At 36.6% G+C, this 24,113-nt stretch overlaps 2 protein-coding genes across 4 annotated transcripts in view; one reads left to right on the top strand and one right to left on the bottom strand.

Moving 5' to 3' along the window:
* Window positions 1-24,113, top strand: part of SMC2 (structural maintenance of chromosomes 2) — a 51,763-nt gene that overhangs the window by 6,237 nt on the left and 21,413 nt on the right. For all 3 annotated transcript variants that reach the window (XM_027105334.1, XM_027105332.1, XM_027105333.1), the window contains 12 exons: window positions 1,510-1,620; window positions 1,827-1,871; window positions 3,148-3,381; window positions 3,613-3,762; window positions 6,736-6,969; window positions 8,407-8,566; window positions 9,077-9,194; window positions 9,949-10,087; window positions 10,471-10,590; window positions 17,900-18,104; window positions 20,051-20,186; window positions 23,392-23,516. In XM_027105334.1, coding sequence (XP_026961135.1) covers window positions 1,510-1,620; window positions 1,827-1,871; window positions 3,148-3,381; window positions 3,613-3,762; window positions 6,736-6,969; window positions 8,407-8,566; window positions 9,077-9,194; window positions 9,949-10,087; window positions 10,471-10,590; window positions 17,900-18,104; window positions 20,051-20,186; window positions 23,392-23,516 — 1,777 coding nt within the window. The remainder of the gene's footprint in view (window positions 1-1,509; window positions 1,621-1,826; window positions 1,872-3,147; window positions 3,382-3,612; window positions 3,763-6,735; window positions 6,970-8,406; window positions 8,567-9,076; window positions 9,195-9,948; window positions 10,088-10,470; window positions 10,591-17,899; window positions 18,105-20,050; window positions 20,187-23,391; window positions 23,517-24,113) is intronic.
* LOC113619869 (olfactory receptor 13C3-like) overlaps window positions 6,821-24,113 on the bottom strand; it is a 344,039-nt gene continuing 326,746 nt past the window's right edge. Inside the window, 1 exon segment of the mRNA XM_027105337.1 lies at window positions 6,821-6,926. The gene's annotated coding sequence lies outside the window, so the exon portion shown is untranslated.

Here is a 24,113-nt window from a genome sequence, read left to right as displayed (position 1 = left end):
AAGAGTTCCCTTTTCTCCATGTCCTCACCAGCACTTGTTATTTCTTGTCGTTTTGATAATAGCCATTCTGACAGGTGATATCTCATTGTGGTTTGGATTTACATTTGCCTGATGATTAGTGATGTTGACCATCTTTTCATGTACTTGCTGCCCATTTGTATGTCTTCTGTGGAAAGATATCTATTCATACCCTCTGCACATTTTTTCCATTTGATTTTTTTCTATTGAGTTGTATGAGTTCTTTGTGTATTTGGTTATTAACCGCTTATATATATGATTTACAAATATTTTCTCCCATTCAGTAGGTTGCCTTTTCATTTTGTTGATGATTTCCTCTGCTGTGCAGAAGCTTTTTAGTTTGATGTAGTCCCGCTTGTTTACTTTTGGTTTGGGTGCCTTTGCTTTTGGTGTCAAATCCAAAAAAAATCATTGCCAAGACTGATGTCTAGGAATTTTATGTGCCCGATACAGTATTAAAAGAAATTTTGCCTCTATAAAGTAGCCTTTCTCAACTGGTGTTCCATGTCAGCCTATAGAAAAAGATTTGAGTGAAATTAATTCATTACATACAATGGATTGCTTAGGACATTAAGACTTAATTTCCTCTTAGAGCCCCCTTGAGAAAGAGTTGGTACGAAGGAATGAATGTTTTGTATAAGAGCAAAAGCTCTTTTGGTATTTTTTTTCTATGGAGAAGAACTAAGAAGACGACTGATAATTGATAGTACTAGTCTGGTTTGACCATAGGTCATGCTTATTTTCTTTAGATAACATCTTAAGGGAAAACTTCTAATTCAAAACCTGTCAAATACATAGAAATCAAAATGGTTTTCAGAGAAATAATCCTCTTGAGATAGGGATTGATGGTGACTAGAAGCTTCTGAAAAAGGAGTGCTAGCAAAATTGTCCTACTTACAAAATTGTAATTAATATTTGCCTTTTTCAGAGTACTTCTCATGAATTATTTTACTTCATGTTTACTTCTCAGCAATGTTGTGAGATATTATCAGTACTCTGCAGAAGAAGAAACAGAGGCACAGAGAAAATTAAGTTACTTTCCCAAGTTCTTAAAGCATGTGCCACAGTTGGAATGCAGACGTTAGGCCATGCTTCATCCTTGTAGGAACAAAATGGCTGAAGTCTCACTTGGAACAATTTTAAGTAGAAATTTCTAAAATGAAAACTGAATGTTGTTAGCCTTTACTTTTTCTAAGACTCATATTTGAAGGAAAAGAGGAGGAAGGAATTACTGGCTTCAGTTTTAAAGGAAATGCACTCTGGAACCTCATCGTGGCATAAAGTTTGATTTTAGAATTGGAGTGAAGGCCAGAAATGTTTCTTGAATGTTAGGGTTATTAGCTAATATGCACAATTTTATGTACTTAACTTTTATGATCCATAATTTTGTTAAGATACTTAGGTTAAGGCATTAAATAATATCCTTAATGTAAATTCCAATGAGACTCATTGTCTTGGATTCTTAAAACATTAATACAATCGTCTTTCCAGATTTTGTCCATGATAGAAGAAGCAGCTGGAACCAGGATGTATGAATACAAAAAGATAGCTGCCCAGAAGACTATAGAAAAAAAGGAGGCTAAGCTGAAAGAAATTAAGATGGTAATTAAATTTATATAAAATATTTTGAGAGAAGAGAGTACTTTTGCATTTAGAGTTTCTCTGCTGTAAAAAGGGAAATTCTACCACACCCCGGCTCCGCCCAGCCTTAGTTCAGTTTTCCTTAGTCTTACATCCTACTTCTCCCTTTTAAATTTCTTTAATGGTACTTCACATACTGAAAAATATGATCTTCCTTTATTTTCCAGATACTTGAAGAAGAAATTACTCCAACCATTCAGAAATTAAAAGAGGTATGTACTATATATGTGAGGACAGCCAGCTAGAATGTTTCTCAAAATTGGTGATGTATCGACGATCATACACATGGGGATGAAATGTGTACCACTTCTCAGGAATTATTCTGGCGGATGAGATAAGGCGTTAGAGTTGGTAGTCCATACTTAGCCTTCTGCTTGTAGAGGACAGTGTACTTCATATCTATTAAGTCATAATGGTTTTGTAAATAGATTGCCTGTCTTAATCTCAGAAAATATGCCAGATTTTAATTCTTTGTTGAAGAGAAGTCTAAATTTTCCTGTACATTTAGAATTGAATGGAATAATATTTCATAAATATTTGGCCCTCTCAGTGACTTTTCTTGGTAGCGTGAATAACTTCTCGGATAAAAGGGGGCTGTCATTGTAATTGCTGCTGTCAAGGCAATTGGTAAACGAAAGGTATTGAAACAGATGACTGTTTTCTCTATAATCTTTGCAGCTTCTGACATTGTAATTAGTGTTTCAGTGAAAGAATGTGTTTATAGCACATTGGTTTTAAATTATGTATTTAGGAATTTATTAAATGTTCATTAAAGTTTGATATTTCTCAAGCTCTCTTCTGAATCCATATAGTAGCATAGACATTATTGGAAAAACTGAAAAATTGTGATCTTGAAGGTTCTGCCTTTTGTATGTATGATTTAGTAGAAAACACTAGATCACGAGTTTAAACCTAGATGTCATGTTTGATTTTGACAAGTTCTTTCTAAATCTAAAAATATGGAGTGGTCATTTAATCACCCTGAATTTGTTTCTTCAAGTTAGGAACTTTTTGTTATTTTGTTACTTTGTCCCAGTAGGTCCTAACGGGAATCAAGTTTAGTAATGTGTGAGCAAATACTTATAAATAGTTACATGAATGAATGTTGGGTGGGCATCTTGGTAATACTACTACAAAGTACATCTAATAGTGCATCATTCATGGTTGTGTAGGTTGTATTTATATAGACTTCTTATTACTGCCAGTCTGTGAATCTTATGTCTGCATTTCTTTGTTAATCCCAACTGCCTGATTATATTTGAGAAGAAATAACCACATTCACTACAGATGGTATTATGCTATCTAACCGTAGTTCTAATGTTATTTAAAGCTTTCTAAAATTTATAATCCATGATCACTCAGTTTAAGACAAAATCCATTATATCATGTAATGGGAAATTGTATACATGTTGCTGTATTTTGATTCTTTCCAAATTTGTTTAAAAATATGAATTTTGAGTTATACTTTACTGGTGATTTCTCTTTCAGGAAAGATCTTCCTACTTGGAGTATCAAAAGCTAATGAGAGAAATAGAACATTTGAGTCGTTTATATATTGCTTATCAGTTTTTGCTGGCTGAAGATACCAAAGAACGCTCAGCTGAGGAGTTAAAAGAAATGCAGGATAAAATTGTGAAGCTTCAAGAAGAATTGTCTGAAAATGATAAAAAAATAAAAGCACTTAGTCATGAAATAGAAGAGTTGGAAAAAAGAAAAGATAAGGTCAGGCATATATGTAAGAATAGAATATACACTCTGAAAAAGATATTAAATTATATATTATACAATAACTATTTAGGATTTACTGGGCATTGTCTTCTGTATCGATTTCTTAAAGTATAATAATGAAATAGCTTATAAAAAGTCAATAATTTATGTAGAAATTATACAAGAAAAGGGCATCATGAACAAATTTTTAAGTACATTGATTGAACTGGGTGCATTTGATTATAGGAAATTGGAGGTATACTCCGATCTTTAGAAGATGCTCTTGCAGAAGCTCAGCGAGTTAATACTAAATCTCAGAGTGCCTTTGATTTCAAGAAGAAAAATCTGGCAAGTGAAGAGAATAAACGCAAAGAGCTGGAAAAAAATATGGTAGAGGTAAGCAAACGAGAAGTGTAATTTAATTCTAGTAGTATACATTTATCCATTCTGTTAATATTTATTGAGTGTCTGCTATGGATCAAGGGTAATTGTTTGGGGTAGGATGTAGCAATGGACAAAACACCTTGTGGGTCTTTGTTCCAGTGAGGGAAATGATGATAAAGATGATAAATAAGTGAAAAATATCATATGTTATATAGTGATAACTGATGTGGAGAGAAAATAAAGCAGTGGAGAGGGTTGTAGTATAGGGGACGGGGGTGTAGTTTGGGATTTTAAATTGGGTAGCCATCGAAGGTCTCATTGGCAGGGCTGTATTTCATTAAAGACCTGTAGGAGGTCAGAGAACAATGTAGATAAATTGGGAGGCTGTGGGGAAAGGTGTTCCAGGCAAAAGAACAGCAATTGCCCCAAGTGCCTAAGGTACTGGAAAAGTAAAGAGATAAGTGTAGCTGGTTATCACTAACTAGTAGAAATGCAGAAAGGTAATGGGGTGTAGGATCACATGTGATTTTGCAAAACATGTGAAGGACTTTGACCTTTATTCTGACTGGCATGGGAAGCTGCTGGAGTTGGCTGAGCAGAAGCATGATGTTTTAATATTTTAATAGGACTATTGCTGTTTTGAGGATAAACTAAAGATAAATGGAAGAAGCAGGGAATCCAGGTAGTAGGTGTCCAGGTGATAGCCCTTGGATAAATGCTATAGAAGTTGGGATATTAGAGAAGTTGTGGGAATTTATGTGTATTTTAAGGATAGGTCCAGCAGACAGACCCAGTAGATTTTTTTTTTAATTGAAGTATAGTTGATTTACAATGTTGTGTTAATTTCTGCTATACAGCAAAGTGACTCAGTTATATGTATATACTTTTTCATATTCTTTCCCATTATGGTTTATCACAGGACATTGAATATAGTTCCTTGTGCCATACAGTAGGACCTTGTCGTTTATCCATCCTATATATAAGTTTTCATCTGCTAGTCCCAAACTGCCAACCCATCCCTTCCCCACCCACCTCCCCCTTGGCAACGACAAGTCTGTTCTTTATGTCTGTGAGTCTTCCTGTTTTGTAGATGTGTTCATTTGTGTCATGTTTCAGATTCCACGTATAAATGGTATCATATGGTATTTGTCTTTCTCTTTCTGACTTACTTTGCTCAGTATGATAATCTCTAGGTCCATCCATGTTGCTGCAAATGGCATTATTTCATTCTTTTTAATGGCTGAGTAATATTGCATTGTGTGTGGGTGTGTGTGTGTGGGTGTGTACATACACACTACATCTTTATCCATTCCTCTGTCCATGGACATTTAAGTTGTTTTCATGTCTTGGCTGTTGTAAGTAGTGCCAGCAGATTGGTTTTTGACTGTGAAAAAGGACTGAAGGATAACTCCAGAGATTTGTCTTTGACAGTGTGAAATATGGTTACCATTTGTTGAGTGGAGGATAATAGGCTTGAGGAGCCAGTTAGACATCTAAGTAGAGATGTTGGTTTGATAGTTGAATATATGAACCTTGAATCCAGGTTGAAAATACAAATCAAAATACATATGCTGGCATGCCCCAGGGCTAGTGCTCAGACTTCTTTTATATACACTCATTTCTTAGGTGATCCCGTCCAGCCCTATAGCCCTAAATACCGTCTATATATTGATGCCTTTCAAATCAATAATTAGCCTTGACTCCTTCTTTGAAGGACTCATTTGTCAAGCTATTTAATTGACATTTTTATATGGATGACTTGAGAAGTCTAAAACTTAACATAACCAAAATAGAACTCTTAAATTTTCCCTACCTACCCAAACCTGCCTGAGTTACTGAATTTTTCTCATGTAAGTAAATGATACCACTATTAACCTAGCTGTTCACTCCAGAACCTGGAGTCCTCCTGAATTTTCCCTTTTCTCTCAAACTCTATGGTATCTAGTTCATCAACAAATTCTGTTGACTCTAAAAGTATATCCAGAATACAGCCACTTTTCACACCTCCTTCACTGCTAACCTGGTTGAATCCATCACCTCCCAGGAGGGATACTTAGTAGTGTCCTTAATAGTTACCTTGCTTTCACTTGCTCGCTGTGCTCCAACCACAGTTCCTCTAACACCCAAGCATATTCCTCAGAGCTTGCCAAGTATGCTGTCCCCCTAGTATTAGCATGATCACTCCTTTTGTTTCATTTAGGTTTCTGCTCAAAATATCATCACAAAACGCCTTCCTTCATCATTCTTAAAACAGTAGTCCCATCATTTCTTGTCCCTTTACCTTGCTTTAGTTATTTGTTTACTATGTCTTCCACCTTAGAAATGTAGGCTCCCTGAGGACCCTATGTCTTTAATGTCTAGAATAATGCCTGGTACATATCTAATAAATATCCAATGAATCATGAATTAAGTGAGCCAAAATTTCTGGTCACTTTCATGTAAATATGACTAGATTTTTTTTTTCTTTTTTTTTTCTTTCAGTGCTGGTATCTTACATAGCATTAGATACTTGGTTACTAGAACTTAAATGTGTTAAGTGTTAGTAATGCTGTTCCCATAATTATTTAACACTTAAATTTATGGCCTTTAATAGCTTATATTTTCCTATTCATGCTCTTAATCCTAAAATCTCTACTTTGAAGCTTTGGGTAGGGTGGTTATTATTTCAATTTTATAGGTTTAAAACTTGATTTTTAGTTTTTTCAAGTGGTTTGTGTAAATTTGCAATGATGTTTTAGTTCACTGTCTCCCAGATTTGACTATAACATATGGAATGAAAGTATTATTAGGATAAGAGGTACATTTATCCTAAAAACTGAGAAAGGCTGAATTTCAAAATGGGAATAAAGTATAAAGTTATGATGGTTAAATTACCATGTTCACTTCAAATTGCTGTGAAATTTGATGACATAAAGGTATATGTGTTTAAGAAAATGGATGGTTTTCTAAAATATAATACTTTCCAATCTGAAACTCTTCCTAAAGGATTCTAAAACTTTAGCAGCAAAGGAAAAAGAGGTTAAAAAGATGACAGATGGGCTGAGTGCCCTTCAAGAAGCAAGTAATAAAGATGCTGAAGCTTTGGCTGCTGCACAGCAGCACTTCAATGCTGTTTCCGCTGGCCTGTCCAGTAATGAAGATGGAGCAGAAGCAACTCTTGCTGGTCAAATGATGGCCTGTAAAAATGACATAAGTAAAGTTCAGACAGAAGCCAAACAGGTAAATATAGACAGTAAGCACTACGTGATTGCAGTTTTTTTAAATTTTTTTATTTTCATTTTTTTTTGAGAAGCTCCTTCACATTATGCTTTGGCAGTTGTTATAAAATGTTGAAAATAATCAGATCAATATCAAGGAACTTTTTATTGTTTACTATATTCTGTCACTCTTTAGCACCTAAAACAATGAAATTCAAATATGTTGATTGCTAACTGTTGACAATGTTAGTTTAAGATGTTATAAAACGTAAAATACCTTTATAGATTAATTGAAATTATAAGTGCCATAAATGCTCTGTTCTGCTTTCAGCATTGTATGGAATATTTGAGGTTAGTTTGTTTTCATGTTTTTGCTGTTTTATTGACATAAAATTGAAGTTTTAAGCTTTAACAGGAAAACAAAAATGTCCTCATTTCTATGTCCACCACACTTAGTTCTTTAAAACTTTGTTTCTGAAACTTTGTAGTATCCTCCTTGGAAGTATCTCTACCTCCCATTTACCCCCATTCCAGTCTTTGGTTTCCCTACTCTGATTTCATAATCTTCAATGGCTTTTCGATCTATAAAATGGTTTTCATATTTGTTTAGATAGTTGTGCAGCTTAGAAGTCCTATGAACGCAGGAGTTTTGATGGCAGAAAGAAAAAATGTATATATACACACGCACATTCTTTTATTTGTTTTTTAATGGAGGACTCATCTTTAAAAATATACACAGATGTGTGTGTATTAATCCCATTCAAGGTTTTCTATTATATATTTGCAACTTTTTCATTCGAAGATTATGGTCACAAAAAAGGTGATGGTCAGTTTTTTTTTGTTAACTTATTTTATATTGGGAAAAGTCCACCATTCAGTTTTAAAGGAAGTATACAGTCATTTAGATCTTAGAATACTAGTTCATGGTTTTAAGGAATAGTGCTCAATTATATAAACTAGCATTTAAATATCAGACTTATAGCTTTTAAATTTTTCTGTCAGTTTAGCTTCCTTTTCCTGTATAATTTTATTTCTCATTGTTCAGTACAGTTGTACAGTTAATTATACAACACAAATATACATAAATACAAACATGCATATCTAAGTGGAAAAGGAGGGAAGAAAGTGATAGAAATAGCTTTCTATTTTGTTTTTAATTTAACCAGCTAATGATAGTTATTCTTTGATATAATTTTTGAGCTCATTGATATCAGTTTTATAAATATTAAAAATATGGACTTAAATTGCAAATTATTTAATGATTGGAGCTTTTATTCATTTATATTCTGAGTAGTGTTTTGAGGTGAAAACATTGGGAAATGATCTATTGAGATATTGATCCAGGTGACCAAACAGTTACATTTTTAAGGCTGATGTCTCTTAAAGCAATCTGAATCTGTGGCCATTTTATCACTAGCACTGTTTGCCTCATATAGTCTGTTACATTTTTCTGTTATAGGCTCAGATGAAGTTGAAACATGCCCAACAAGAATTAAAGACTAAACAAACAGAAATTAAGAAGATGGATGGTGGCTATAGGAAGGATCAAGAAGCTTTAGAAGCTGTGAAGAAACTTAGAGAAAAACTTGAAGCCGAAATGAAAAAGCTAAATTATGAAGGTTGGCCTTTAAAGATGTTAAATCATTAGGAAGTAGTGATTATTGATAGAAACTTCCTTAAATAAAGGAAATAGCAAGTAGGAAATATTTTATCCCATTAATATTAGTGGGTATTAGTATAGGAATTATTTATAAATATAGTCACAAAAAATAAGTATAAATCAACCCTTTGAATTTTTGAAAGCTCAATACTGAGAATTTCCTGCTTTAGTCACTCTGAAGTGCCACTTGAAAACTCAAAAATGTTATTTATATATTTCTACATTAGTAGGTATCCAATTCATATGTTGTTTCTTGGCATGAAAATGGTGTTATGTGTTGGAAATATGTCTACTTGACACTTGATAGAAATTTGAATGTCAAGCATGCTTTTATTTAATACTTACCAGAAGTTTGTATTTTGCTTTTAGAGATGCTTTGGAAATAGAGGTTACTAATATTTTCCTTAAAGCAGTAGAATATTTGAGTTTTTAAAACTTGGTTTCAATTTACTTATGACTTATTGTTCAGAAAACAAGGAGGAATGCCTTCTGGAAAGGCACAGGCAGCTATCTCGTGATATCAGTAGACTGAAAGAAACATATGAAGCTCTCTTGGCCAGATTTCCCAATCTTCGATTTGCCTACAGGTAAGAGAGCTAAACATTGAATTCTAACATCATGGTAATAACCAGGATATATTTTTCTATGAAAATTATTGTAAGCTGCTTTTCCTTAATTGATACATTTTCCTTAAATGTGTTTATTGAATGTTTCAGATTTGTAGGCAGGGGAAATTCTTGTGAAATTTAAGGCTACTAATGCCACTAATCTTAAAACCAAAATGAGGGGAATTTAATCTCAGTTGGAAAGTTCCTTTAAAGTTATTATATCATTAATATCAAAACTGTAAACATTAACATTTTACAGTTTGTTTTACTCTATGGTTCTTTTTTTATGAATACTTAATATATGTATTACAAAGATTAGAACATCAAAGTTATTTTTGTTACATTGAAAAAATATATACTGAAAGATCTTTCAATTGATTTTAAAACAATAGTCAAGTGTATAGTAGCATACTGTGTAAAGAAACCAATGTACATACCTTAATTAAAAAAGGCTTTATTACTATAAAATACTATCAGCTGATAGTGCAGGGTTGCCATAAACCTTCAATTTGTAAAAAGCAAAACAAAACAAAAAACAGCAGTATTTATGAAACACAATAAAAGGTATGCCTGTAGCTGGCTAGTCATCTGAGACATTTGAAATTTTTGTTGCATTAAAACTATATGATTCTTGTGCTATTACTTTATTGTCAGAAAGAGCTCTTGACTACTAAAGTACAACTTTTTCTATTTTCTTATCTAAGATTAATTTTTGTCCACTTTTCTGTTTTAGGGATCCAGAGAAGAACTGGAATAGAAATTGTGTGAAAGGACTTGTAGCTTCACTGTTTAGTGTGAAAGATACTTCTGCAACCACAGCTTTAGAATTGGTGGCTGGGGACCGACTCTACAATGTTGTAGTAGACACAGAGGTAAATTGATTTTCATGAAAGAAAAGCTATAATTGCTGTTTGGCTTGAAAAATCATGTGTTCCTAGTAGAACTGGGTACTTTCTTGATGTTTTAAGCTTCTCCTAAGGCTGGATGCTTATCTTTACAGGGTAAAACTATAGAGTTAATGACTTTTTAATTATGTTATTGATTATATTTGATTAACTGTATTCCGTTCTTTATTATGGCTGAGTAATGCTAACTCAGGAGCCCAGAATGCATATTATCGATCTTAGAATTTTGATCGTTCAGGATAGTAGGCATTCAGCATTTATTTGATTATGGATTCCTAAACTTGCACTCATTCCATTTAAATGTTCTCTGTCATTAATATTTTTTTCATTTCTAATGCACAACGTTTTAGGTTACTGGAAAAAAGCTACTAGAAAAGGGGGAATTGAAACGCAGATACACTATAATTCCACTCAATAAAATTTCAGCCAGACGTATTGCTCCAGAAACTCTGAGGGTTGCTCAGAATCTTGTAAGTCTTTTTTATATGCTTTATCTGCATCTCACTTTTTTTTTTTTTAATTACAGGACATTAGCTTTGTCCTTTGAAGTAAATTCGGATTTAAATCATATATCAAAGCACAAAATTTTATTGTGATACCATGCTTAAAAAAGTTAAGATACCAAAGAGAATAAGTTGGCTTTTGTGAAATTAGATGGAGAGAGAATAGAAATGTTGGAAGACTAAAATACCCTTTGATATTTTAAAGTTGTAGTATTAAATGTCCTTATTTTATTTTTTAAATTTTTATTGGAGTATAGTTGATTTACAATGTTGTGTTAGTTTTAGGTGTACATCTACGTGATTCAGTTTTATATATATATATATATATATATATATATATCCATTATTTTTCAGATTATTTTCCCATATAGGTTATTATGGAATATTGAGTAGAGTTCCCTGTGCTATACAGTAGATCCTTGTTAGTTATCTGTTTTATTTATAGTAGTGTGTATATGTTAATCCCAATCTCCTAATTTATCACTTTCCCTCACGTTTCCCCTTTGGTAACCATAAGTTTGATTTTGAAATCTATGAGTGTTTCTGTTGCTGGTCTCTTAACTTCAAATGCATTTCCCATTTCTTGGCATTTGCACTCTTCTCTTCTCACAGTTGCTGGTTTTGATACTGTATTTGTGTCTGGATGATTTCCAACTTTTACTTTATGTTTATCTTTCTTGGTGAGCTTTCTCATTTGTGATTTTCTTGCTTCTAGTTGTGGACTCCTTTTTGGCTTTTTTTCCTGCCTAGAGAAGTTCCTTTTGAATTTGTTGTAAAGCTGGTTTGGTGCTGTTAAATTCTCTTAGCTTTTGCTTGTCTGTAAAGCTTTTTTTGTTTTTTTTTTTTTACATCTTTATTGAAGTATAATTGCTTTACAATGGTGTGTTAGTTTCTGCTTTATAACAAACAGAATCAGTTATACATATACATATGTTCCCATATCTCTTCCCTCTTACATCTCCCTCCCTCCCACCCTCCCTATTCCACCCCTCTAGGTGGTCACAAAGCACCGAGCTGATCTCCCTGTGCTATGCGGCTGCTTCCCACTAGCTATCTATTCTACGTTTGGTAGTGTATATATGTCCATGCCACTCTCTCACTTTGTCACAGCTTACCCTTCCCCCTCCCCATATCCTCAAGTCCATTCTCTAGTAGGTCTGTGTCTTTATTCCTGTCTTACCCCTAGGTTCTTCATGACATTTTTTTTTTTCTTAGATTCCATATATATGTGTTAGCATATGGTATTTGTCTTTCTCTTTCTGACTTACTTCACTCTGTATGACAAACTCTAGGTCCATCCACCTCACTACAAATAACTCAATTTTGTTTCTTTTTATGGCTGAGTAATATTCCATTGTATATATGTGCCTCATCTTCTTTATCCATTCATCCGATGATGGACACTTAGTTTGCTTCCATCTCCTGGCTATTGTAAATAGAGCTGCAATGAACATTTTGGTACATGACTCTTTTTGAATTATGGTTTTCTCAGGGTATATGCCCAGTAGTGGGATTCCTGGGTCATATGGTAGTTCTATTTGTAGTTTTTTAAGGACCTCCATACTGTTCTCCATAGTGGCTGTACCAATTCACATTCCCACCAGCAGTGCAAGAGTGTTCCCTTTTCTCCACACCCTCTCCAGCATTTATTGTTTATAGATTTTTTGATGATGGCCATTCTGACTGGTGTGAGATGATATCTCATTATAGTTTTGATTTGCCTTTCTCTAATGATTAATGATGTTGAGCATTCATTCATGTGTTTGTTGGCAATCTGTATATCTTCTTTGGAGAAATGACTATTTAGGTCTTCTGCCCATTTTTGGATTGGGTTGTTTGTTTTTTTGTTATTGAGCTGTATGAGCTGCTTGTAAATTTTGGAGATTAATCCTTTGTCAGTTGCTTCATTTGCAAATATTTTCTCCCATTCTGAGGGTTGTCTTTTGGTCTTGTTTATGGTTTCCTTTTTTTTTTTTTTTTTGCCGTACGCGGGCCTCTCACTGTTGTGGCCTCTCCCGTTGCGGAGCACAGGCTCCAGACGCGCAGGCTCAGTGGCCATGGCTCACGGGCCCAGCCGCTCCGCGGCATGTGGGATCTTCCCGGACCGGGGCACGAACCCGTGTCCCCTGCATCGGCAGGCGGACTCTCAACCACTGTGCCACCAGGGAAGCCCTATGGTTTCCTTTGCTGTGCAAAAGCTTTGAAGTTTCATTAGGTCCCATTTTTTAATTTTTGTTTTTATTTCCATTTCTCTAGGAGGTGGGTCAAAAAGGATCTTGCTGTGATTTATGTCATAGAGTGTTCTACCTATGTTTTCCTCTAAGAGTTTGATAGTTTCTGGCCTTACATTTAGGTCTTTAATCCATTTTGAGCTTATTTTTGTTTATGGTGTTAGGGAGTGTTCTAATCTCATACTTTTACATGTACCTGTCCAGTTTTCCCAGCACCATTTATTGAAGAGGCTTTCCTTTCTCCACTGTATATTCCTGCCTCCTTTATCAAAGATAAGGTCACCATATGTGCGTGGGTTTATCTCTGGGCTTTCTATCCTGTTCCATTGATCTATATTTCTGTTTTTGTGCCAGTACCGTACTGTCTTGATTACTGTAGCTTTGTAGTATAGTGTGAAGTCAGGGAGCCTGATTCCTCCAGCTCCTTTTTTCGTTCTCAAGATTGCTTTGGCTATTCGGGGTCTTTTGTATTTCCATACAAATTGTGAAATCTTTTGTTCTAGTTCTGTGAAAATTGCCATTGGTAGTTTGATAGGGATTGCGTTGAATCTGTAGATTGCTTTGGGTAGTAGAGTCATTTTCACAATGTTGATTCTTCCAATCCAAGAACATGGTATATCTCTCCATCTATTTGTATCATCTTTAATTTCTTTCATCAGTGTCTTATAATTTTCTGCCTACAGGTCTTTTGTCTCCTTAGGTAGGTTTACTCCTAGTAATTTTATTCTTTTTGTTGCAGTGGTAAATGGGAGTGTTTTCTTAATTTCACTTTTGGATTTTTCATCATTTATGTATAGGAATGCAAGAGATTTCTGTGCATTAATTTTGTATCCTGCTACTTTACCAAATTCATTGATTAGCTCTAGTATTTTTCTGGTAGCATCTTTAGGATTCTCTATGTATAGTATCATGTCATCTGCAAACAGTGACAGCTTTACTTCTTCTTTTCTGATTTGGATTCCTTTTATTTCCTTTTCTTCTCTGATTGCTGTGGCTAAAAATTCCAAAACTATGTTGAATAAGAGTGGTGAGAGTGGGCAACCTTGTCTTGTTCCTGATCTTATTGGAAATGGTTTCAGTTTTTCACCAGTGAGGATGATGTTGGCTGTGGGTTTGTCATATATGGCCTTTATTATGTTGAGGAAAGTTCCCTGTATGCCTGCGAGGCCACTATCACCCTGATACCAAAACCAGACAAGGATGTCACAAAGAAAACTACAGGCCAATATCACTGATGAACATAGATGCAAAAATCCTCAACAAAATACTAACAAACAGAATCCAACAGCACATTAAAAGGATCATACACCATAATCAAGTAGGTTTTATTCCAGGAATGCAAGGATTCTTCAATATACGCAAATCAATCAACGTGATACACCATATTAACAAATTGAGGGAGAAAAACCATATGATCATCTCAATAGATGCAGAGAAAACTTTGACAAAATTCAACACCCATTTATGATAAAAACCCTGCAGAAAGTCTATAAAGCTTTTGATCTCTGTTGAATCTGAATGAGAGGCCTGCTGGGTAGAGTATTCTTGGTTGTAGGTTTTTCCCTCTCATCACTTTGACTATATCATGCCACTCCCTGTGGCCTGCAGAATTTCTGCAAAAAATCAGCTGATAACCTTATGGGGGTTCCCTTCTATGTTATTTGTTGCTTTTCCCTTTTTACTTTTAATGTTTATCTTTGTATTTAGTTTTTGTCAGTTTGGTTAACATGTGTCTTGTTGTGTTCCTTCTTTGGTTCATCCTGTATTTGATTCTCCTTGCTTCCTGTAGTTGAGTGAGTGTTTCCTTTCTCATTTTAGGGAAGTTTTCGGCTACATCTCTCTAAATGTTTTCTCAGACCCTTTCTCTCTTTTCTCCTTCTGGGACCCCTATAATGTGAATGCTGTTGCATTTAATGTTGTCCCAGAGGTCTCTGAGACTGTCCTCATTTTTTCTCATTCTTTTTTCTTCATTCGGTGGCAGTGGCCAGTGTTGTGGTGACCAGAGCCTGCACTAGATATTGAGCAGGGCCTCCACTTTCCTCTGTGGTTGTCACTGCCGTCAGGGGCAGGGTCTCCTTCCTAGTTGTTGGAGTAGAAGCCCCCAGATCTGTTTCTGAGCTGTGTTTCTGATCTGCGGTGTGAGGTAGGCAGGATTTCCCTCCCACTGGGAGAGAAACCACTGAGTATTCCTCCTCTGGAGTTGTTCACCTGTGATTGTGCTCTATTGTGTCACCTTCCACCCATTGTGCTGGCTCACAAAGTACACTGTTGTTGGCCCTGCTCTCGTCCCCTTAACTGTGGGTATGCTGGCAGTTGGCCCTGGTGTCTCTAAAGCATTGTTTTCACCAGGCCACCAATGCACATCCACTGAAGTCAGGTGCCAGGACTGCAGCAGTCATGCACATGGAGTTGCTGTGGGACCTATGGAGGCAGCTCAGACCCTGGCCTGGTTCAACCCACACAAAGCCCACAGCTGCTAAAGGCAGACCTGTCTCAGCTGCAGGAGCACTCGTTGTCTGTTTGGATATTCTGTAGGTGGTAAATTTACAAAGCCGGCAGCAGAGGTGTAAATCCATGGTTGACAAAGCTGCGAGGAGAGACGTCAGCTCTTCTTCCTTAGTCACACGGCCCCTGGGGCTCAGACCTACCAGCCTCTGCTCCTGAGGCTGCCCCTGAGCACATGAGCCTGCCCAGGCAGGAGGGGGCCAGAGTGGTGACTGGTGCTTGTGAGGCCACTCAGGCAAGAGGGGGCCAGGGCGGCGGTCAAGATGCTCGGGTCTGCCCAGGTGGGAGGGGGCCAGGGCGGTGGTCAGGATGTGGGGGCTGCCCAGGCGGGAGCCCCTCGTAGTGCCTGCAGCGGCAGGTGCCAGTGCGTGGGGAAAGAGGCTGCAGTGGCGGCTGTGTCCTTCGCACACCGCTCAACAACAGCGCTTTGCTTCTGTGGTAGCTGGGGCTTCTTCCACGAACATTCCTGGTTGCTCCTATCCCTTCAGGCTGACTCCATGCAGACAAAAGTGGTCCTCTCCCCAGGTCAGCTCTCCAAACCCCACATTCCAGCACCTAGCCCCTGTCCGTACCACGACACGTGTCTCAGGCTGGGGCGCGCACGACTGTGGCACGGACCGTCCGTGTAGGTCTCACTCTGTCCTGCCTGTCACAGACTGGTTGCTGTACTTCCCTCTGAGCCCTCGAAGCTCCCCTCCTGTCCCATCTGATCTCCCCACTGGTGAGGATATCTCCCCAGGTGTGGGAACCTCTCCTCTCCTTCACCTCCCCTCCAAGGGGTACATGTCCCATCCCACTTCCTCTTTTCTTTTTTATTTCTTTCATCCTACCTGGTTACATGGGGATCTTTCTTGTCCTTTCAGGTGTCTGAGGTCCTCTGCTAGTATTCAGAAGGTGCTCTGTGAGAATTGTTCCATTTGTAGATGTATTCTTGATATATTTGTGGGGAGGTGTGTTCCACGTCACCCTACTCTGCCATCTTCTAGAATGTCTTTAAACCTAAGTCACATGACTATCAGGTGGCATTAAATGTTAAAAGTTTTGATTTCCAAATTGAATTATAGAGCTTATAGATAAATACAAGAATTCTTCAGGTTTTTTCATGCCAGGCACACTTAAACTGACTACAGTGACAACCGTTATGGAAGGTATCCATCCATCTTGCAGAGATGCTTCTCTATTAGAGCTTTTCTAGATTTCTTACCAACCTATGAACATACAAAGCAGGTAACCAGTATATGCAGTCAGCTGCTGAGATAGATCTAAAGTGGTGTGGTTACTAGTAAACAGATGAGTACAAGGAAATACATTTAAAAGGCTGTTGTGGTTGCATAATATTTGGTAAAAACATGAAGCCAATCATAACATTCAGCAGTGATATCAGTTATTGAGCAGGTATTCCAAGTGCATGAGTTGAAAAGAAAATTCTATGAAACCTGAAAATGCATGTATAATTAAGATACTAAATGGATAGTATATTTCTTGAAATTGAGACGCCTTCAATGAAAATTGTTTACTATCAGAAGAAGAAAGATGAGTACAGAGTAATTGAAAGGTGGTATTTTTGGTTAGTATTTACATCCTTTACTTAGAAAAATCACCTTAGAGTCTAGAAGGTTTTGGAAGTTATTTTAGTCCTATGTCAAGTTCCAGTGTTAGAAGTCAATTGGGGTTTTAAGTAACAACAAAAGCACTTCTACCCAGATCCCTCAGCCAGACCCATTTAATGGTAACTGCTATGTCAGAGGACACTGCTGAACATATGTTACATAGAGCTGCCTTCATTATGATTTCTGCTACTACTAAGCTCCATAAAGTATGCTAAGTTCTAAAAATGTGGGCAGAGGTAGACATTATAAACAAAGGTTGAAAAGACAGTTGGATCAAAATAAAAGATTGAAGGATTTTAAAAGATTTTTTTTACTCAATTGTTTTTATTTCTGTAACTGGCAGGTGGTTGCCTTAGCATGTTTTATTTGAATGAAAAAGTATTCACTTTGGAACAACCAAGTTAATAATTGAAGCAAAACATTTTATGTAATTGTGTTGATCCAGAAATTGATGTACTTTAATTAAGAAAGGATGTTCAATAGAGGGGTGGGATAGGGAGGGTGGGAGAGAGGGAGACACAAGAGGGAAGAGATATGGGGACATATGTATATGTATAACTGATTCACTTTGTTATAAAGCAGAAACTAACACCATTGTAAAGCAATTATACTCCAATAAAGATGTTTAAAAGAAAAGTTTGTTCAAATAATCCACTTTGAATTTAGAAACTTGGTAGTGGCTTCTGCTTGATCGAAACTCTCATAATGACTGGTATTCTAGCTAAATGTTTTACTTAGATTTTTCAGTGTTTAAACTTGGAATTGTTTTTTTCTAAAAGTGTTGTTTTCTATAGCATTTTAGAAAATTCAAAAGGAGTTGTAGTGCTGGATAGGTATTCAGTTTCTGTTGTGGCAGTTCTTGCTATTTTATAAAATAATATTTGAAAGGAAAGGAGTAATATGTATCACGACATAACTGTTTTCCCCCAGGTTGGCCCTAATAATGTTCATGTGGCTCTTTCTCTGGTTGAATACAAACCAGAACTTCAGAAAGCAATGGAATTTGTCTTTGGAACAACATTTGTTTGTGACAATATGGATAATGCAAAAAAGGTAGCTTTCGATAAAAGGATAATGACTAGAACCGTAACTCTAGGAGGTGATGTATTTGATCCTCACGGGACGTTGAGTGGAGGTAGGTTTTATATCATTTTGTCCTCACAATTCTGCGTGGTAGATAGGATGGGTTTTTTTTTTTTTTAAACAGGAAATATTGGGCTTGGAATGAGTTAATCCAGTGTTTTATTCCTAATCAAAGGATTGAGTTTTCTTTTGAATACCTACTTTGTGACAGGTGCTTAATATTAATTGAGAAATTCTACACTGTCATTGTCCTGAAGGAACTCATAGGCCAGTAATCAGTCCTATAGCTTTTCTTATTCATCTTAAGTCTATTCCCATTTATTTTCTCTTGCTTTTTGTCTTATTAAGATATTCTTGTCACTAGGATATGAAGTCTTTTTAGTCAGTACATTTGTAGCTTAACTAACCCACTTCTCCTTTAGGAAACATGTTAACTTCTAATTTGTGTATATGTTACTGCTCCTGTCAAAAGTAAAACAAAAAATTAAATCTGCCTGAATGCCTTAAGTAAGGAATTCTGAGATAATGACCATATATTTCTTGTTCTAATATTTGCAACACTGAGTTTCCAGATCCGTGTCAAGTGACCATGTAATAAATAACAAACACTAAATAGTACTTACTGTGTACTGGGCAGTGTTGTAAGACTGTACTGTCCAAAACAGTAGCTACTAGCCACATGTGGCTCTTTACACCAAAATAAGATAATTAAAATTAAATAAAATTAAAATAATTTCCTTAATTGCACTAGTCATATTTCAAGGGCTCAGTAACCACAAGTGGTTAGTAGGTAATTGGACAGTGCAAATATGGAACATTTCTATCATTCTATAAAGCCCTATTCTAAGGACTTTAAATGATTAGCTTATTTAATCCTTATAGCAACCATAAGGTAGACATTACTATCATCTCCATTATACAGTTGTAGAAACTAAGGTATAGACTGATTAAGTAACTTGCTGGTAAGTGGCAGAGCTCAGAATTTGAACTCAGGTGATCTGATTACAGAGTTTGTGCTTTTAACCAAACCAAGAGACTTGGATGCCTCTTGAGATATCAAGTGTCTTAATTTCTTTCTAGGCCAAGAAAACAGCCAATATAATGAATTCCATGATATAGTATCAAGTTCCCCAGTGTACAAGATGACTAGCATCTGCAATTGGAAGATAGAGACCAAATATTTTTAAATATCTAAAATAGAAGAAACATTTTAGATTTCATTGAATTGGAGGTTCTTACAATTCCTGCTTAAGAGATGGCAAATATGTAACCCCATATCATATAAACAAAGTGCTCACAATAGCACTGCTAATTGACCTTTGCATCCTCCCATCATACCTAGAGTTTTCTTGCCAACCTGACACCTCAGCCTGTTACTGCCAGACAGTTATAGTGCACGTCAGGTGAAACCAGTTTACGCTGCTACATCGAGTTTAGACCACATTATGATGTGGTAATAAACAGCTCCCAAACCTCAGTAGCTTACAAGTTTATTCCATAATTATGCTACATTAACTGTGGGTCACTTGTCTCTGCTCCATGTTATTCTCATTATGGGACCCAGGCTGATCGAGAAGTAAGTCCCTTTTGTGAACATACTTTTCTCATGGGAAGGGAAGGGGAAAACATGGTAAATTATGTGCTGCCTCTTAAAGCTTCCTTTCAGAAGAGGTACGTTTCCCACTGGTTGGCTAGAGCAAAGCACATGGCTAAGCCTGATGACAGTAGAGAGGGAAATGGACCTGGGAGGGATGGGCCCAGTAGGCAAGGGCAATGATTATTTTGAATAAATAATCCACCACATCTACTTAGAAGTATTTGTTATCAAGTATGTATGCCCTAAGATTCAAATGATGAAGTGAATTCTGTAGCTTCATAAACTTACTAAAGATTGGCTGTTGAATTATTTCAAGTATAATTCTCTCAGAAAAGTTTTTATTGCTTACTAAATACATGGTAACTTGGTGTCAAAGGCCTGTTTCAATTTGCCTCTGTCAGGTGCTCGATCCCAGGCAGCTTCTATTTTAACCAAGTTTCAAGAACTCAAAGATGTTCAAGATGAGCTGAGAATCAAGGAGAATGAGCTACAGGCTCTAGAAGAGGAATTAGCAGGCCTTAAAAACACTGCTGAAAAGTAAGACTTTGTTTGGATTAAGCTGTATTTAAATATTTTCTTGGTCAAAGATTTGGATGGTAGAAGATGAAAGAAAATTTTATTTAAAGAAATACTTCTGGGCTTCCCTGGTGGCACAGTGGTTGAGAGTCCGCCTGCCGATGCAGGGGACACGGGTTCGTGCCCCGGTCCACGAAGATCCCACATGCCGCAGAGCGGCTGGGCCCGTGAGCCATGGCCACTGAGCCTGCGCGTCTGGAGCCTGTGCTCCGCAACGGGAGAGGCCACAACAGTGAGAGGCCCGCGTACCGCAAAAACAAAAACAAAACAAAACAAAAAAGAAATACTTCTGACTTTTTTAATAATAACCTTGGTATTATTGAATAAGTTGTGAGTTGATAACATCAGTTTTTTTTTAATATAAATAGTGTCTTTGTTTAATATAAATAGTGTCTTTGTCAGCCAAATATTCCCCTTTTTCTGCTGAGATACACTCTGTTAACATTCTGCTGGGATTAGTGAGGAAATCCATAGATACTCTAGAGGTTGATGCCAGAGGATACTTGAGTCCTTGGTTTGAAATGATGTAATATAGCATCGATTGGGTGTCTGCACTAAGTTTTGCAGCATTATGGCTGTCCTGTAGATGTTGAAGATCGCTAAGTTTCCTATGGAGAAGTTAAACAAGTTCATGTCAAAAGTCACTGCTAGAATTAAAGTGTTTACTTACAGTGTATTTTCTGTGTGGGTGTGGATATAGGTATGTATGCGTACTTGTGTATGTTCTGCTTGTGTATGATAGTTCTGCTTGTGTATGATACATATTTTGTGTATGACACAATATGTGTATGCCATTTTTTTTTCAAAATTGGTACTATGCTATTTAATGTAACCTTTTTTTGTCACTTAACGTTATTTACTGTTGTGTGCCTCATGCCAAGTACTCTTCGAGGAGCTGGGAATATAGCAGGGAGTCAAACAGATAAACCTCTTCATCTTGTTTTGATATGTGTAGCTGGGCAACAGACGATATAAAAAGGTAAACTGGTAAAATGTATGTTAGATAATGCTAAGTTCTAAGAAGAAAAAAGTAAAATAGTAAAGGAGTTATGAACTATCCAGGGCAAAGAAAGAGGTGTTGAAATTTTATATGGGGTGGGCAGGGAAAGCCTTACTGAGAAGACTGTTGAATAAATACCGGAATGATGTGAGTGAACTCGCCGTGTGGTTATCCAGGAGAACAGTCCTTACTTGCTGTAAAAGCTTCAGGAGTATAAATGCCACAAACTTACTAAGTACAGTATTTGAGAGCTTAATTGTAATTTTTTTCTAGTCACTCTGAAGATGGCAAATGGGAACTGAGATAAAATTAAAATCAGGGCTTCCCTGGTAGTGCAGTGGTTGAGAGTCCGCCTGCCGATGCAGGGGACGCGGGTTCGTGCCCCTGTCTGGGAAGATCCCATATGCCACAGAGCGGCTGGGCCCGTGAGCCATGGCCTCTGAGCCTGCACGTCCGGAGCCTGTGCTCCGCAACAGGAGAGGCCACAACAGTGAGAGGCCCATGTACCACACAAAAAAAAAAATCGAACATTTTATTTAGAATTCACAATACTGAATAAAGCTTTAAAAGAGAGAGAGAGAGAGAGATAAAAACCTTGAAATGAGAGACTTTCCTGGTTCGAGCCCCAGTCTGGGAAGATCCCGCATGCCACAGAGCAACTAAGCCAGTGCGCCACAACTACGAGCCTGTGCTTTAGAGCCCCGGAGCCACAACTACTGAAGCCTACGCACCTAGAGCCCGTGCTCCGTAACAAGAGAAGCCACCGCAATGAGAAGCCCATGCACTGCAATAAGGAGTAGCCCCCGCTTGTCTCAACTAGAGAAAACCCATGTGCAGCAATGAAGACCCAATGCAGCCAAAAATAAATAAATAAATTTTAAAAAACTTGAAGTGATTTTTTTTTGGGGGTTAACTTTTGGCATTCATCTTCTGAAATCATCAAAACTTAGAATGGTACCAAGACTTCTTTGGGACACAGTATTATATGGAAAAGATTGCTACAGTAAGTCAAAGTGGCCATTTGAAGATGTAAATTGTATCAAAATGCCCACTTTCAAACACTATATACATGTAAAGCTTGCCTTTTACCTTCATTAACATACATTAACCATAAAGTGAATGAACTTTTTCTGTGAGAAAGATACAAGAAGATTTCTCTGATATATGGAAGCTCTGTCAAGGCAATGAGTTTGTGGTCACATTTGGCTTGGAACTGTTAACTTTGTTGAGCAATACTGGATCATTATTCTGCAGAGATGTCTTGTAGACTAATTGTGGCCCAGAGGTTAAGGAAGAGAAATAGATTTTGAAAAATGAGAGTGGAAGGGTCAACTAAAGCCATTCTTTCATATATCTTATCAGGAAAATAGCTTATATCTTTTTGTACATTTCTACACTTTACATTTTTAAATGAGTTGGAAAATGACTCAAGTTAAAATTATGCTGTCAAGCAGTCTCAGACAAGAATACTCAAGGGAGTATTTATGTTTTATAAGTTGCTTCCTTACTTTTTCCTCAAACCTCATGAATTTCTAGTGACAAGCAACCTTTGAATTTACTGTAATTTAAAATTTCACTGCAGCTGAATTAGCGAAATACCTTCCAAAGAAATAACTTGAAGCATCCAGAACTGGGGGAGAATTATAGGGTTTGCAAAAAAAGTGCTTTGCAAATGTTTAAGTTCAGTACTGTGCCATTTTAAACTACCAGTCTCCTTACAAAATGTAGGGAACATTATTTTTTTAACATTTGAAACTAGGGATTAATAGATTACAAAAGTTTTGAAATTTTATATAATTGTTATGTATTCTATTTTTGTGATGGGGAGCTGTTATGGAGTTTTTCTTTTTGATAAGGATCAGTGGGAGGAGTTATTTTTAAGGAAACCTATTCAAAGATTATTGGTATTTTCTAAAATTAAGAATATTTCTCTGGATAGTTACTATTGGTCTTGGTCATTTAGGGTTGTTTACCTTCAGTAACCAAGTCAAACTTGAGTTTAATTGATGCCTCAGAAATGCGGAAGTTATCAAAACGAGTCTTGTAACCAGTGGCATCTTATATTATGTTGTATGAGTTTGTTTTGGGTAAGAGCCTGTTATTTAAAAGCATGTCTCTAACATCAGAAAAACTGTTGTCATTTATTATAAACTTCTCTTTCTTAAGGTATCGCCAACTAAAACAGCAGTGGGAGATGAAAACTGAGGAGGCAGATTTATTACAAACCAAGCTTCAGCAAAGCTCATATCACAAGCAACAGGAAGAATTAGACGCTCTTAAAAAAATCATTGGTAAGACAAAAACATTCGGTGCTAATCTGTTTCTACTGATAACCTTACTTTAGGTATTTAGCAGCTTTTGTGTTTATTATATATTTACCTGCATTAATTACTTTAAATATTTTAATTTAAAAACATTTTTCAATTTAAATACTTTAATAATTTTCTATTAATTTGCCCTTTTTTTTTTTTTTTTTTTTTTTTTTTTTTTTGCGGTACGCGGGCCTCTCACTGTTGTGGCCTCTCCCGTTGCGGAGCACAGGCTCCAGACGCACAGGCTCAGCGGCCATGGCTCACGGGCCAAGCCGCTCCGCGGCATGTGGGATCTTCCCAGACCTGGGCACAAACCCGTGTCCCCTGCATCGGCAGGTGGACTCTCAACCACTGCGCCACCAGGGAAGCCCTTCTTGTCTTTTTGATAATAGCCATTCTAATGGTCAAAGTGATTTCTCATTGTGGTTTTGATTAGCATTTCCCTGGTGATTAGTGTTGAACATCTTTTCATGTACCTGTTGACCGTCTGTATGTCTTCTGTGGAAAATGTGTATTCAGGTCCTCTGCCTATTTTTGGATTTGGTTGTTTTTTTCTATTGAGTTGTATGAGTTAGT

The sequence above is a fragment of the Aethalodelphis obliquidens genome, unplaced genomic scaffold (genome assembly GCF_003676395.1).
Source record: "Aethalodelphis obliquidens isolate GAN/ISIS:26980383/991018 unplaced genomic scaffold, ASM367639v1 scaffold7, whole genome shotgun sequence".
NCBI classification, from domain to species: Eukaryota; Metazoa; Chordata; class Mammalia; order Artiodactyla; family Delphinidae; genus Aethalodelphis; species Aethalodelphis obliquidens.
This window is presented reverse-complemented; position numbering and strand designations above follow the sequence as displayed.